The sequence below is a fragment of the Schistocerca nitens genome, chromosome 3 (genome assembly GCF_023898315.1).
Source record: "Schistocerca nitens isolate TAMUIC-IGC-003100 chromosome 3, iqSchNite1.1, whole genome shotgun sequence".
Lineage (NCBI taxonomy): Eukaryota > Metazoa > Arthropoda > Insecta > Orthoptera > Acrididae > Schistocerca > Schistocerca nitens.
The window spans coordinates 742,439,323-742,455,384 of NC_064616.1; the positions used below are offsets into that span (position 1 = coordinate 742,439,323).

At 37.3% G+C, this 16,062-nt stretch overlaps 1 protein-coding gene across 1 annotated transcript in view; it reads right to left on the minus strand.

Moving 5' to 3' along the window:
• LOC126248719 (E3 ubiquitin-protein ligase HUWE1-like) overlaps positions 1-16,062 on the minus strand; it is a 454,581-nt gene that overhangs the window by 61,458 nt on the left and 377,061 nt on the right. The window contains exons 45-46 of the mRNA XM_049950025.1: positions 10,837-11,011; positions 8,815-8,935 (exon numbers count right to left, since the gene is read on the minus strand). Coding sequence (XP_049805982.1) covers positions 8,815-8,935; positions 10,837-11,011 — 296 coding nt within the window. The remainder of the gene's footprint in view (positions 1-8,814; positions 8,936-10,836; positions 11,012-16,062) is intronic.

Genomic DNA, 16,062 nt, shown 5'->3' on the forward strand with positions numbered 1-16,062 from the left:
ACTTCTCTCCATTGAGAATGACACGCTGTGTTCTGTTATCTAGGAACTCTTCAATCCAATCACACAATTGGTCTGATAGTCCACATGCTCTTACCTTGTTCATTAAACAACTGTGGGGAACTGTATCAAAAGCCTTGCAGAAGTCAAGAAACATGGCATCTACCTGGGAACCCTTGTCTATGGCCCTCTTGAGTCTCGTGGACAAATAGCGTGAGCTGGGTTTCACACGATCATCTTTTTCGAAACCCATGCTGATTCCTACAGAGTAGATTTCTAGTCTCCAGAAAAGTCATTAAACTCTAACATAATACGTGTTCCAAAATTCTACAACTGATCAACGTTAGAGATATAGTTCTATAGTTCTGCAGATCTGTTTGACGTCCCTCCTTGAAAACAGGAATGACCTGTGCCCTTTTCCAATCCTTTGGAATGCTACACTTTTCTAGAGACCTACGGTACACTGCTGCAAGAAGGGGGACAAGTTCCTTCACGTACTCTGTGTAAAATCGAACTGGTAGCCCATCAGGTCCAGTGGCCTTTCCTCTTTTGAGTGATTTTAATCATTTTTCTTTTCCTGTGTCATTTATTTCGATATCTACCATTTTGTCATCTGTGCGACAATCTAGAGAAGGAACTACAGTGCAGTCCTCCTCTGTGAAACAGCTTTGGAAAAAGACATTTAGTATTTCAGCCTTTAGTCTGTCATCCTCTGTTTCAGTACAAATTTGGTCACAGAGTGTCTGGACATTTTGATTTGATCCACCTACCGCTTTGACATAAGACCAAAACCTCTTAGGATCCTCTGCCAAGTCAGCACATAGAACTTTACTTTTGAATTCATTGAACACCTCTCGCATAGCCCTCCTCACTCTACATTCTGCTTTGTGTAATTTTTGTTTGTCTGCAAGGCTTTGGCTATGTTTATGTTTGTTGTGAAGTTCCCTTTGCTTCCGTAGCAGGTTTCTAACTCTGTTGTTGTACCATGGTGGCTCTTTTCCATCTCTTACGATCTTGCTTGGCACACACTCATCTAACGCATATTGTACAATGGTTTTGAACTTTGTCCACTGATCCTCAACACCATCTGTGCTTGAGATAAAACTTGTGTGTTGAACAATCAAATACTCTGAAATCTGATTTTTGTCACTATTGCTAAACAAAAATCTTCCTACCTTTTTTAATATTTCTATTTACAGCTGAAATCATCGATGCAGTAACCGCTTTATTATAGCTGATTCCCTGTTCTGTGTTAACTGTTTCAAATAGTTTGGGTCTGTTAGTCGCCAGAAGGTCTAATATGTTATTGCCATGAGTCGGATCTCTTTTTAACTGCTCAAGGTAGTTTTCAGATAATGCACTTAAAAAAATTTCACTGGAATCTTTGTCCCTGCCACCCGTTATAAACATTCGAGTCTCCCAGTCTATATCTGGTAAATTAAAATCTCCACCCAGAACTATAAGATGGTTGGGTAATCTACTCTAAATATTTTCCAAATTTTTCTTCAGGTGCTCTGCCACAACAGCAGCTGAGCCAGGGGGCTATAGAGACATCTAATTACCATGTTTGAGCCTGCTTTACCATGACCTTCACCCAAATTATTTCACATTTCGGATCTCCGTCAATTTCCTTCGATACTATTGCACTTTTTATTGCTATAAACATGCCTCCCTCTTCACTGTCCAGCTTATCTCTGCGGTATACATTACAATCTGAGTTTAGAATTTCATTACTGTTTACATGTGGTTTCAGCCAACTTTCCATCCCTAGTACCATGTGGGCATTGTGACCATTTATTAATGAGAGCAGTTCTGGGACCTTTCTATATGTGCTCCTGCAGTTTACTAATTCCACATTAATATTGTTTGCCTACTGCTACCTTGTCGCATCTCAGGACTCAGGAGGCATCTTGTCGGGCCTAGGGAGGGAATTCTCGAACCTAAAAAACCCACATGTGCACTCCACACGTACTCCGCTACCCTTGTAGCCGCTTCCTGCGTGTAGTGCATACCTGACCTATTCAGGAGGACCCCACATTTCTCCACCCAATAGCGGAGGTCAAGAAATTTGCACCCCAGATCTCTGCAGAATCGTCTGAGCCTCTGGTTTGGAGCCGAGTGGAAGGCTTAAACCAGAGGACCGTGATCAAGTTCTGGGAACGATACTACAAATAGTTAAGATTCCACCCTGCCAGTGAGGCTTTCCACCTTCACCAACTCTGCCAACCGCCCGTATGAATTGAGGATGACCTCGAACCCAGACGGCAGGAGTCATTGGTGCAGACATGAGCAACAATTTGCAGTCGGGTGCACCCACTGCTCCCTATCACCGCCGGCAGTGTCTCCTCCACATCTCAGATCAGACCACCCAGCAAGCAGACAGAGTGAACACTGGCCTCCTTCCCCCACCTTTCCGCTATTTCCCTAAAGGGCTCCATCACCCACCTAACATTGGAGCTCCCAATTACTAATAAACCCCTCCCCCCTTGTGCCTGCTTGGACCTTGCTGAAGGAGCGGCCACGTGTCCACTCACAGGTAGAGCGGGTGATGCCACATAGCCAGCCTCCACATTGACCCTCCACCTCGTGCAACGCAAATGCCACTGAACCCGCCACTCCCCTTGGGGAGAGGGTGGCCCAACCGCGCCCGGTACTCGTGAAGATGTTTCGACAGCACGCACCGTGGGTCAAGCATGTAACACCTGGGGTGCACCATGCGATGCACCAGACTCCCCACTGCCACTACACTCCAAGGCAGGAGCCTGATGACAGATGACCATGGCCATCAGTACATTCAGCTGTTCGCGAACAGTGGCCAGTTCCTCCTGTGTCTGTACACAGCAGTCCCACGTCCTACCCATCCTAAGAAATCAATTTACTGTAGAGAGTTAATCAACTTATAACTAGACTGCTAATTCACTAAAGGCAGCTAATAGCTGACTAAACTGTGGTTACTAGACACTTCTTGTTGGAAACAATGAAAGTAAGCACTACCCGTCTCTGGACTGTATTCAAAACAAACATGAAATCTATGCAACACTATTACTAGTGCTTGAAAATCAAAGCTTCCTAAAAGCAAAACCACATGGAAAAAGAAGTGACAAGTAAGAAAAAACACAGTTAATACTTAAATTTACGTAGCTCGCTGTACAGCAGATTTGAAGCAAACGGCAGTTACGATGACACTGGCACTATACAAAGAGACTGGGACAACTGCAAGCAACATCAGGAAAAGAAGGGTGAAGTTCTACGGACACCTACATAAGATCAATGAAAATGACCTGACCAAGAAAAAGCTTAATATAGTGACAACTAATATAGTGAAAACCCACTGTTTAAAGAAAAACATTGAAGATGTTATGAAACTTGACGTCTCCACGGAAGACATGACAGGCAGGGAAGAACAAAAAAATCAGAAGACAGAAATTTCAGCAAACACCCAAAGAGAAGAAAACAGGAAAGAAGTGGGCAGAAGAGGGGAAGAAGAAACACAGTAAATGTACGAGAGTTTGTTGGGAAGAAACAAAGAGACAGAAAAAATGTCATGAAAATAATAATTATAATAATAATTATTATTAATAATAATAAACAAATAAAAAGGAAAGGCAACGCGAAGAGAAAAATTACAAGAGATAGTGATAGATAGATAGATAGATAGATAGAGAGAGAGAGAGAGAGAGAGAGAGAGAGAGAGAGAGGGGGGGGGGGTAAGGACTATAATATTATCACGTTACCTGTATGTTCATGTAATAAGGTTTAATTTTGCAGGGTTTTCACCTGTCCAGTTATTTTTGCTTTGTAATTTTTAACTCTTATGCTATCAGTTTGTTCATTTACATTTTCTAAAGGCAAGCTTTTTACTCTTTAGTAATTTGCATGACTCTGTCTCACATAAATCTTAATTTGTTAAGGTTAGGTAAGAAGGAATAGGTTACACAGAGTGGAGCACCAGGTCCTCCATGCAGGAGTGGGCACTTTCCCTCACGCCCCTCTTCCCATAACTGAACCCTCCCTTTTTTCCTGTTTCTTTTCTGATTTCCTTTCTCTGTCACTTTTATTTACTATTCTTGAATTCCACTGCGAATTCCAGTTTCCATTTCTTATTTTTTTAAATCCATCTTTATTTCTCATTCTATCCATCTTTATTTCTCATTCTATCCATCCCTCCTATGTCTGCAGTGAGGGAGGCACAGTGTTTGCTTATGTAGCTGCTTCTCCACAGTACTGACCTCTTAATCTGATACTTCCCATTCATATTTGCCATGCTTTCTCCTAGTAACCAGTGAGTCACTCTTAGACTGATTTTTGAGAGACCTGCACTTTCCTGTAAAACATTCTTCCTTCCTTCCTTCCCAAAGAAGGAATCTCTTGTTCCTAATGCTGGGAGTGGTGGGATCAATTTTTAAGTTTTTTTTATCGTGAGTGTTGAGAGTTCGGTACTATCTGCAATTGTTAACATTTTTCTGGACTCAAATCTCCTTTTCACACAACCAAATTTATATAAATTTGGTGTTTGTACATAATATATAAAGGCTAGGGACAAACATCTTCACAAATAAAATAACACGACAAATCAGAAGACAGTGTTATACATGAAACTGTTTCTTTAAAATATTGCTATGATATGATTAGTATGATCAGGCAGCTAAATTGTACTCTTCATGTAACATTAAGATGACACAATATGAAGCAGCATAACTATGAATTCACTACATGCATTAAATCTATTACGGAATGCAATTACTGCAGTGAAATAATTAACATGTAAATTTATTCACACCGGCATCAAAAGACTGTATGAAAATAACTGTTAACTTTGTGTAAGAAAGTTTACCCAGCACCGTTTTTCTCTGACTGTGTATCTGACGAGCAATCCAATATACAACACCAAGAATAACAAAGTTAATCTGCACAAAAAATGAGTGCATGCTTCAATGAAATCGAACTAAGTCAATCAAGTTCAATAATTTCAATAGTATAACTGTAGCAGAGTGATGATATTCTTCTTATGTATAAGAAGAACAACAATTTTCCCTATCTTCTCAGGAAGTCAATAAAAGAACTGAAGACTTAAGTCAAGGGAAAACTATGGTTACACGAGTTTGCTTTATTAATCTTGGGTATGCAGCTCTCACAACTGTTTCAAATAGTTTCTTATATTTCATGAAGACCAGCTATGTTACTTATGAAGCAAACTTGGGAAACAGCGTCTAATGTAGCAGCTATTCATCAACCAACGTGATATTAGGTGAGGAACTCTCAAATCTATCCTGTCAGTGTACCTTTTGTGTGACTGAGTATCCTGTTACAAATTACTGCAAATTGATAAATTTTGTAGAGGCTTTGAATGTGGGCCACACAACAGAGTTTTGTTCATGTGTGCAGCAACTATTTTTGCTGTAACTATGAATAAAGCTACCCTTGTGTTTCTGTCTTCTGCCTGCAGTAAGAAGCCTTTCCTTCAGGCCACAACTGTTAAAACTGACTGTTGTGGAAGTGTTGTTCTCTCCAAGTAGCATTATGAACTAGCTACTACTACTACTACTACTACTACTACTACTACTACTACTACTAGACAGACACCTTTCACTAATGTGGTTTATGTTGCACAGTACAGTTTGTTCACACAGGTACGGAATGTTTAAAAAGTCTCTTCGCAGTGCTGTACGATTGTTAGCTGCGTGTGCCATATGCCGCACTGAACATACCGAAACGAAAACTCAGTGAAATACAAGTTATTAATTTATTGAATATTCATTTTTACTTACAAATTTTCACATTAAACGTTGAAAGTGTCCCCCCTGTTGTTGAATACACAATTCAATTCATCTAATTATGTTTCCAAACACAAGCTGTAACATTTTTTCTGTAACAGAAGCAGTGAAAGTAGATATTGCAGTTTTCAATTCATCGATGGATTTTGGACAGTTTTTATACACAGTTGCTTTCGCTGCACCCTAGAAGAAAAAGTCAGGTGGTGGTAGGTCAGGTGATCGTGGAGGCGAACGTCCCTGTGAAATTATGCAATCACCAGAAACATCAGCACAACTGTCACTTTGTATGGGAAAAGTTCTAATTTTTTCCTTACAGCTGTGGGGGCTATTCTGACACTAACACTGATTTCCTGGGCAAGTTTTCTTGCCGACTTCTTCAGACTCGTGGACATTTTATCAGAAATATAGAGTAGTTTAATCCTCAGAGAAAATGCTAGGATGACCACTTCTCAATGCATCTGTCACTGAACCCGTACTTTGAAACTTTTGAAATCAAATCTCGCACAGTATCGCAATGTGGGAGTGTTGTCTCTGGGAAAACTGAAATGTTTGACAAACTGAAACTGTGTATTTACCGCCAGCTTTGGACACTTGTTTCACTAAAAACACATGTTCTTCAATGGTTAGCATTTTATCAGTGACAAAAATGAAACAAACGAACAAAGGAACTAAACTTAAATGTTCATGTCAACACGTAATGACACGCACCAATGATACTACCGATGATGCCATACGGCACTGCGAAGAGACTTTTTGAACACAGTGTATTACATACACAGCTCTCTCATGTTGAACAAAGGAGTTCTTGCTGCTACTTCCTTATGGTATTCTAAAATCTCGAAGTTCATCAAGTAGGTGCTGAAGTAAAAATGATATTTCATTAAAAGATTGTGTAATTTTCCACTTTTTTGTATTAATTTTATTTGTTTACAGCTAGTTTCAGCCTTATAGGATATTCTCAAGTTATTTTGTAGTTCTGCAATAGAAAATTATGCCGTACATACTGAAATGTCAGTATCTTGAAATTTGTGCTCTTGTCAGTTTGATAGATTGACATTTACAAAGTATAAATTCATTACTGTGGTACTCGCTATGAAGAAAATTTATGCTTTTTCACTGAGGGCCTCTGATGTTTGCCAATTGAGGACCACAGTGACACACAGCAATGAAGGAAAGAAACAGAAAAGTTGAACAGGATATGCAATTTACTAACCGCTCTTTTGCTTGTCTTAAGTTTCAGTTGGTATGATCTGGGTGTACATAAAAGAGTGTTCATGAATAAGCCTTCTCCAGCTGACTCATACTATTACAGAAGTTGTTTGTTGTTTTGGCTATAGACAGATTCAATCTATTCATTTAAGTTGATAGAAGTGAAAGCACACTGTCAAATTTAGCATCTTAGTGATAGACTAGGACACAATAAATGAACTTTATTTTGGTGATATAAGCATTGCATCTGCTTCACTCAGAGTAAGTAAATGCAAAGTAAAACTCCAATACAAACAGAATTCCAGGAAAGGACTGTTTCCTCACATTATAATGCTGGACTTCTTACATTTTTAATTAACATTTTTTGAACAATTATTAATTTATGGGGAAGAAATGAAATATGTTCTTTATTACATGTCATCCTGAAATGCAATTTTGTACAATCAGTATATCTGAAAACATATGAAGGTTAGTTTTGGAGTATGAAATGGAAGAATTAGCCTTATCAAACTAAAAACTATATGAATTCTTGGTGTTTGTTCTTTTGGACATGCATTCATATAATTGATTTGCCTCAAATGGCAATGGGTCCACAACCTTCAGTGCGTAAGCACAATATAATTTGACTTCCATTGGGTACCTAACATTATCAAGCATAGAGGACATGGACAGGGACTTGGGACAGGAGGCGTGAGGTGTAAATGTGGGTTGGCTGGGGAGTGTGCCAAGATAGTTCTCGCAAATGTGATAAGCACTATGTCTGGATGACTGTCGTTTGTTAAGGATAAATGAAGGTGAATTAGATGACATAGATAAGAGACAGTAATGCACTATCTGGTCAACACAGCCCTGTCACTTGCCTCCAAAATGGCATTCTTTTTTGGACGACTTCAATAGATAATTTGTAGGTACCAGTCCTCAGTTGGTAGTGTCAACTGTGGATCATCACTATGAGACAGACCTACAATGTTTTGTCTTACAATAGCAACTGAATGTTTGAATGATGCTGGTGGAATGTATGCAAATTTAGGAGCCAACTTACTGTGTCAACTACACTTCTAGCCATTACGTAACAAGTGTAAGCTTGAAAATACCTTTTGAAGCATGTTGACAAATCTACTAGGACATTTCAGCTGCACTGTCTCATTCATGATCTACTGAATTGCACTGAAAATGGTGGTTTACTTTTCACTACATTACATAGGTGACTGTATGTAACAATTTCCTATTGTTAAGAAAGTGCTCAGAGAGATTTTTTGAGCAGCTTAATTATTAATATATTTTTTCCAGACAACAATTTCTTACAAAGCTGTAGGTCAGCACAAATACTCAACTTCATTTTAAATCTTGAACTATCGTCAAGCTTTAAATACATGGCGCCTTGTGACTTAATTACATAAAATAGTGGCTGTGTTACTGAAAATCCATAAAACTGCTGCTATATTTTTTACAGGGAAAGCCTAACCACAACACAGACTTTCGAGAAAGCAGTAATCCCATTCAACACAAGATAGGGTGTGATGATAAATTATTCACTGTCTGTTAATTTCATGCGAAAATAGTCAGCCTATTACTACTATGGAGACCACCTCTCTCCCCCCCCCCCTCCCACACACACACACACACACACACACACACACACACACACACACACACACACACAGCGCAAGAGAACCTAATAAATCTCCACAGCATTATATACGGACAATCAATCACATCAAACATTGTGCATGACTGCAGCGCCTTAGACCGCACGGCTAATCCCGTGCGGCCTTCCATCATAATTATTCACAATGAGTGACAAGTAAAGAAATCACACTTTAAATCTATGTACCTTGAATAATTTGATCCCTGTGAGCCACTGGAATCTGTACTTGCCGTGTTCCATGCATTCCACTGTGCTCTTTGTTGTGCAGCAGATGACTGAAGGGAATACCTTGAACTGCTTACCCTGCCTGATGAGATCAGGAATGCTTTTTCATCAATAAATCGAACAAAAATTAAAAGTAGCAAAAGTGTAGATTTAAGCAGAAACAAAATGTTACAACAAAATTACTTTCAAAGTTACTTATTGATGCATTTCAATTATATTACAGAAGTTAGGAAAATTACACAACAATAGACAGAAAAAATGAATGAAAAATTGTTAAGGCTTGTGGTAATGTAACAGGATTGTTCACTAGATATTACTGTCAACTAATGCACATATTACCACAAAAGAAATAGCTAACAAATTTCATATAAATATCCAACAAAATCACAACTTAACTGTGTATCATGACTGGTTATACTTGCCTATCTCAGTCACCTTCACGTCTATAAAAAACAAATAAATCCAATTCAGAAACTAGGTGATAATATGAAAAGCAGCCTTTTTCCTCATTACTATGAATATGATACAAACATTATTCCTTCAAGTTTTATGCAACATCAAAAACAGATGTGAAAGTTCACTTGTCCAGTGCTGAGGCACTGCTGAGATATGACCCTGTTCAACTTACTATTTTTTCTTCTTGTAATGCGAGATTGAGTGCAACAATTCTTTTCCATAGACTGAAGCTGTTATCTATGAGGAAATGAAGCCAGTCATGATCTGTGATTACATTGCAGGTGTGTCATACAACAAGTAAGTTTTTGTAATGCTTTGGCAACCAAGGCTAGACACAATTTGCGCCAGAGTACTGCATTCTAAGGACCACACCAGAGTAGATCTCTGGCTGTGATGTTTCCAATGCAAGAGTCATTTATTACTTGAGAACTGGACTAGTTTCCTATGAGAACAATGTACAGGCATCATGTTACCTGTCCCTTGACATGTGCTGCCCTCTGTTGTCAATGTCTAGAATTATTTCAAAAGAAGCAGTAGGAAACATAAGAGCTGCTGTCACAACTTACTGAGCCACTGTGCTCTTGCATTGTCTTGAGATTCACTCAGTTTTTACCATTTCCTGTAATTCTGCTACAAACATGCAATCTTCGTTGAGTAAATAAGACATTTTGGATGCTCAAGAAAAAAATTTTATGATTCTGGATTGGAAGGAGAAATATCCAAGTGGAAACACACTGAAGATGATTTATATTCAGGTAAGCTGCAGTATGTTGCAATTTGTTGCCACTAATATAGTTGCAACACACACTGTTGTGTAATTACAATTTAGTTCTGATTTATTTGTCTTCATAGGGAAGAAAATCTCTGATATTGCACCAATAGCAATAAACAATTCTGCACAGCATAATGATTCAGACTTTTCCACACAAGTGAAACTGCCCTGGAAGTCACCATGCACTTTTTTTTTTAGGAACAAAAGCTATACTTTCCATCACCATTACTGTAAAATTTGTAATCTTTTACAGAATTAAACCTTGAAGATTTGTCTTTTTAGTGTTTATTGTCCTTTAAGATAAATCAAACACCCACGTGCCAGTAACATTTTAAATAATGGTATAAATGGCTGGTTATGTGGGATTGAAATTTTTTCTAAGTGGCTGGATCTCAAAGTTTTGGATCATGACATATTCTCTTTTATGTAACTAAACAAACAATCTGAACTAAAAAATCATCAACAAATTGTTTAAATTCATGGACAAGGAAAGAAAGTACAATATGGTTAGACAGATAAGTGGATGATCATCTAATTAAAACAGAAACGCTAACACACTACATTATCATCATTTTGAGGAGCTACTTATTTACAAATACTTCAAAAGTCTCATGCAGTTTTTAAGATGTTTTATCACTCTGCACTGAACAATTACATTTTGTTTGTGTTACTACAATTCTACTGACCATGGAAATAAATACAATATAATTCTTATATATTTTTTAACAAAAAATAGTAAAACACCACTTGTTTACCTGGATTCCTTAACATTGAAGACAGTGCACTGGTATTGTGACTAACATGGCTAAAAAATCTGTCTTGCATCAATTGCCTGTTCCTCGCTTCCCATTCCCTTCGTAATGTCTGTGCTTCCTGTGCTAGATCTGGTGGCAACACAGACATTTGAGACTCCTCCATATCAGTCAAAATCTGTGGAGGAAATTTTTTTGTATCTCATTATATTTTGTAAGTGTAAGTACTATAAGTTTAGCACATGATCAAACAAATGTTGGCTTGGTTCCTGCTTTCATGCGGTATGATTGGCCCCAATTGAACAGCTCTGTCAGGAGGGTCAATATGGAGCTAGATGAGCTGCTTCGGATGGCTACTTTGTCAGGCATAGGTTTGGTTCTTGTTGATGGTATCGGTAGGTGGGACTTCACAAGACATGGCCTGCATCTCACTAGGAAAGGGAAGAGTAAACTGGCTGGGATGATTGCAAAATCTTTAAAGGGGGGGGGGGGGGCACAAACTCATAGGAGTACTTTTTTAGACTAAGATCAGTGTCCAGTCATCCTACACTGATTGAAATTAAGCTTAATGAGAAGTTCAGACAGCAGGTACCAGAGATGTGAAAATATCACAAGATTCCTATTAAAAGCAAAGTGAAAAATAATGTTAATATATTGCATCAGAATATCAGGGGATTAAAAAACAAAGCAGATGAGCTTCTTGTTTGTTTGGAAGATTTAGAAACTGACGGTGGAATAGATGTACTATGCCTGTCTGAACAGCATATGGTAAATGTAGGTGGATATAAGCTTTCGGCACATGTAAGCAGAGACACTACGGAGAGAGGAGGAGTTGCCATATATGTTAAAATCTGTCATATTGTGAAAAATTTGGAAACTAAAAAAAATTTGTGTAGAGCAACATATAGAAGGATGTGCATGTGAGCTTAAACTAAATAATGGCACTTTTATAATTGAAGCCATGTACAGGTCCCCATTCGGAAATTTTCAACTATTTTTGAAAAATTTGGACTCTTTGTTGTGCTATCTATCAAACAAAGAAAAGCAAATGATTGTTTGTGGGGATTTCAATGTAGATTTTCTGAAAAAGTCTGATAGGAATCTTGACCTTTAAGTATTACTTGGTTCGTTCAATTTGACATCAGTTATTGATTTTCCTACTCAGGTGGTACAGGAAAGCAACACACTCACTCATTGATAATGTTTTCATAGACCAAGATAAATTTAATCAAATAAAAACTTTTCCTGTTAAGAATGGTCTGTCTGATCATGATTCACAGCTAGGTACAGTGTATGATATAGCTCCATACAGCAATGCAAAACAGTCCTCCAAAATAGTGTGTTCAATTAACAATTTAACAATCAAAAATTTTAAGGAAAGCTTGCAACAGTTAGACGCGGATGAGGTGTACAGGAAACATTGATGCTAATTTAAAATTTAACCTATTTCATGATACCTTTGTGAGTATATTTGAAAACAGTTTCCCTAAGAAAACAGCGAAATATAATTGTAAGAAACCATGTAAAAAGCCATGGCTTACTAAAGGGATAAAAATATCTTGTAAACAGAAAAGGGAAATGTATCTTATAACTAGGAGGAGTAATGATCCCGAAACAGTGAAACATTATAAAAACTACTGCACTGTATTAAGAAAAGTTATTAAAAAGTCCAGAAGTTTGAGCATTATGTCTGAGATTAACACATCTGATGATAAAATTAAAATAATTTGGACTATTGTTAAAAGGGAAACTGGGCAACCAAGAGCACTGGATGGCTGTATTTCTATCAAACACAATAAAAAGTATGTTAACAAGAAGTCAGAAGTAGAAAACATTTTTAATAATAATTGTCTTGTAGAGAAAATAGGATCCAGCTATTCACTAGAAAATGCAAGGCAGTATATGGGATTTGATAAAATTGAAATTCAACCCACCTCTCCTATGGAAATTAGGAAAATAATAAATTCACTCAAAAGCAAAAGTTCTCATGGAATTGATGGCATTTCCAACAGAGTACTAAAAGCTTGTTCCCAACAAATAAGTAGGAGTCTCAGCCACATATGTCGTAGCTCACTGAAACAGGGCATTTTTTTACAGACAGACTGAAATACGCTATTGTTAAATCATTGCATAAAAAAGGGGATAGGTCTGATGCTAACAACTACTGCGCAATCTCACTTCTGACAGCTTTATCCAAAATTCTTGAAAAAGGAATGTATTCAAGAGCAGCATCACTTTTTTTTTTTTTTTTTTTTAAATAAAGTACTAACAAAATGTCAATTCGGTTTTCAGAAAGGCTTTTCAACAGAAAATGCAATATATGCTTTCACTGATTAAATATTAAATGCATTGAATAACCGAACATCACCAATTGGGACATTTTGTGATTTCTCAAATGCTTTTGATTGTGTGAATCATGAAATTCTTCTAGACAGGCTTAAGTATTGTGGCATGAGTGGGACAGTGCACAAATGGTTTAATACATAATTAACTGGAAGAATGCAGAAGGTTGAAATTAACAGTAAAGATAGTCCGCAAAAACCACCCGAGTCCTCTAACTGGGGAGGTATCAAGAATGGTGTCTCATATGGTTCAGTCTTGGGTCCCTTATTGTTCTTAATATATATTAACGACTTGACACTCTGTATTCATGTAGATGCAAAGCTAATTCTTTTTGCTGATGATACAAGTATAGTAATCACACCAAACAAGCACGAATCAGCTGAGAAAATTGTAAATAATGTCTTTCAGAAAATTATTAGGTGGTTCTCTGCAAATGGACTTTCACTAAACTTTGAGAAAACACAGATTATACAATTCTGTACAGTAAATGGCACAACACTATTGATAAATGTAGACTATGAATGTACGTCTGTTGCTAAGGCAGAATACTGAAAATTTCTGGGTGTGTGCATTGGTAATTGAATTGGAAGAAACACATTGATGATCTGATGAAACGGTTAGGTTCAGCTACTTATGGTATTAAGAGTTACTGCAAATTTTGGTGATAAACATATCAGTAAATTAGCCTACTATGCCTATTTTCATTCACTGCTTTCATATAGCATCATATTTTGGGGCAATTCGTCATTAAGAGAGAAAGTATTCATTGCACAAAAGCGTGTTATCAGAATAATAGCGGGAGCCTACCCAAGATCACCTTGCAGACATTCATTTAAGGAACTTGGGATATTCACAGTACTTTCACAATACATATATTCACTTACAAAATTTGTCATTAATAACCCATCCCATTTAAAAAATAACAGTGAAGTGCATAGCGACAACACCAAAGAAAGGATGATCTTCACTATTCTGGATTAAATCTCACTTTGGCACAGAAAGTGGTGAATTATGTTGCCACAGAAATCTTCGGTCATTTACCAAATAGTATTAAAAGTGACAGATAGCCAACCAACATTTAAAAGCAAATTAAAAGAATTTCTGAACGACAGCTCCTTCTACTCAATAGATGAATTCTTAGATATGAAGTAGTAACTGTAAAAAAATAAAAAAATAAATAAATAAAAGAATTATTTTGTGTAAAGAAAACTTATGTTAAAGTGACACATTCCGCATCATTACAAAATGTCATATTTATGACCTATGGAACAAGGATTAATGTATATATGTATGTACAACAAATTTTGATTGATAAATCTCTGGTTTGTTTCAGATTTTTCTTCTTCTTGTAATATGCTACATGGCACATGTCACACTGCAGCATAATTTTCGTACTATCTTAGCCTCTGAACAAATTTTGTGTGTGTGTGTGTGTGTGTGTGTGTGTGTGTGTGTGTGTGTGTGTGTGTGTGTGTCTGCCTGCCATGATTCTGCATGGTTTATTTTTTGACATTTTGCTAGCAGATAATTAGCATATTTTTTGCAATGTGCTCATCTATCCACTGCTACAATCTGAGACAGCAGACAATATCTGTCATTCTCATGTTGTTGATCAAAGGGCAGAGACAGTTGAATGTAACATCACACACAAGCCCACCGACAAGTACGACGACTTACAAATATACATACATACATATGTAATCTGAAGCCACCATACAGCGCACGGCAGAAAGTACCTTGTACCACTAATAGTCATTCTCTTTCATGTTCCATTCATTCACAAATGGACCCAAGGGGAAGTGCCTGTTTATACCTCCATATAAGCCCTAACTTCTCTTTATCTTGTCTTCGCAGTACACACACAAAATGTACATTGGCAGTAGTAGAATCATTCTGCAGTCAGCCACAAATGCCAGTTCTCTCAATTTTCTCAGTAATCTTTCACAAAAAGGATGTAGTCTTTCCTCGAGGGATTCTCATTTGAATTCACGAAGGATCTCCATTACACTTGCATGCTCACTGAACCAACCGGTAAGAAATCTAAGAGTGATGGGCTTTTCAATTGGTGTGCTCTATGGAACTTCCCAGACATATGTAGCAAAATGCACTTACTGTATTAAGAACTTCAGTGACTGCATGCATCACATCCATCTGAGTTCATCATATATGCTGAACCTTTTCTATCCAGTCACTTGGACAGTAGAAGATCCGATACTGTCACTCTCTCATGCCATACATCACTATTCAAAATGTGATAATACAAAACAGTGATCTTTTTAGCATAACAGAAATCTCTCATTAAACTATTCAGTATATTTAACAGAAATGAACATGTCAACTTCATATATTACATGAAAAACATGTTGTCCTTCCATTGTAAGAATGTGTTTTTCCAAATATTCTCAGTAGCACTTTAAAAAATTGGATACTATACCTTCAAGATCAGCTTCGGTACATAAAATAATATTTTTTTATAAAAACTTATCTTCAGGCTCCGATTTTCATTTAAAAATAATTTTATCACTGGAAGTTCCTGATACATGAAAGCTGTTTACCTGTACTAACGAGGAGAACATGGGAAAGCCATCACCCAGTTTTCGAAGAACTTTGTTCAGTGGAAGAGGAGTCAAAATAAGGGACCATGTGCCTCAGTTTATCATAGATATCCAACCATTTCTGAAAAAATGACATTCAAAGTTTTCAAGGTACTTTATGTGCCCTTTACCATGCAATACTCTCAGATAAAATGATGACTCAGTGGTTAGCATTGCAGCCTCATATTTATAGCCCGTGTTTGAAACCCGACTATTGTTTTTATGTATTTCATTTTTAAGGCTTTCATTTATCTACCCACGTCCATAGAAGATTACTACACAAATGTTTCTT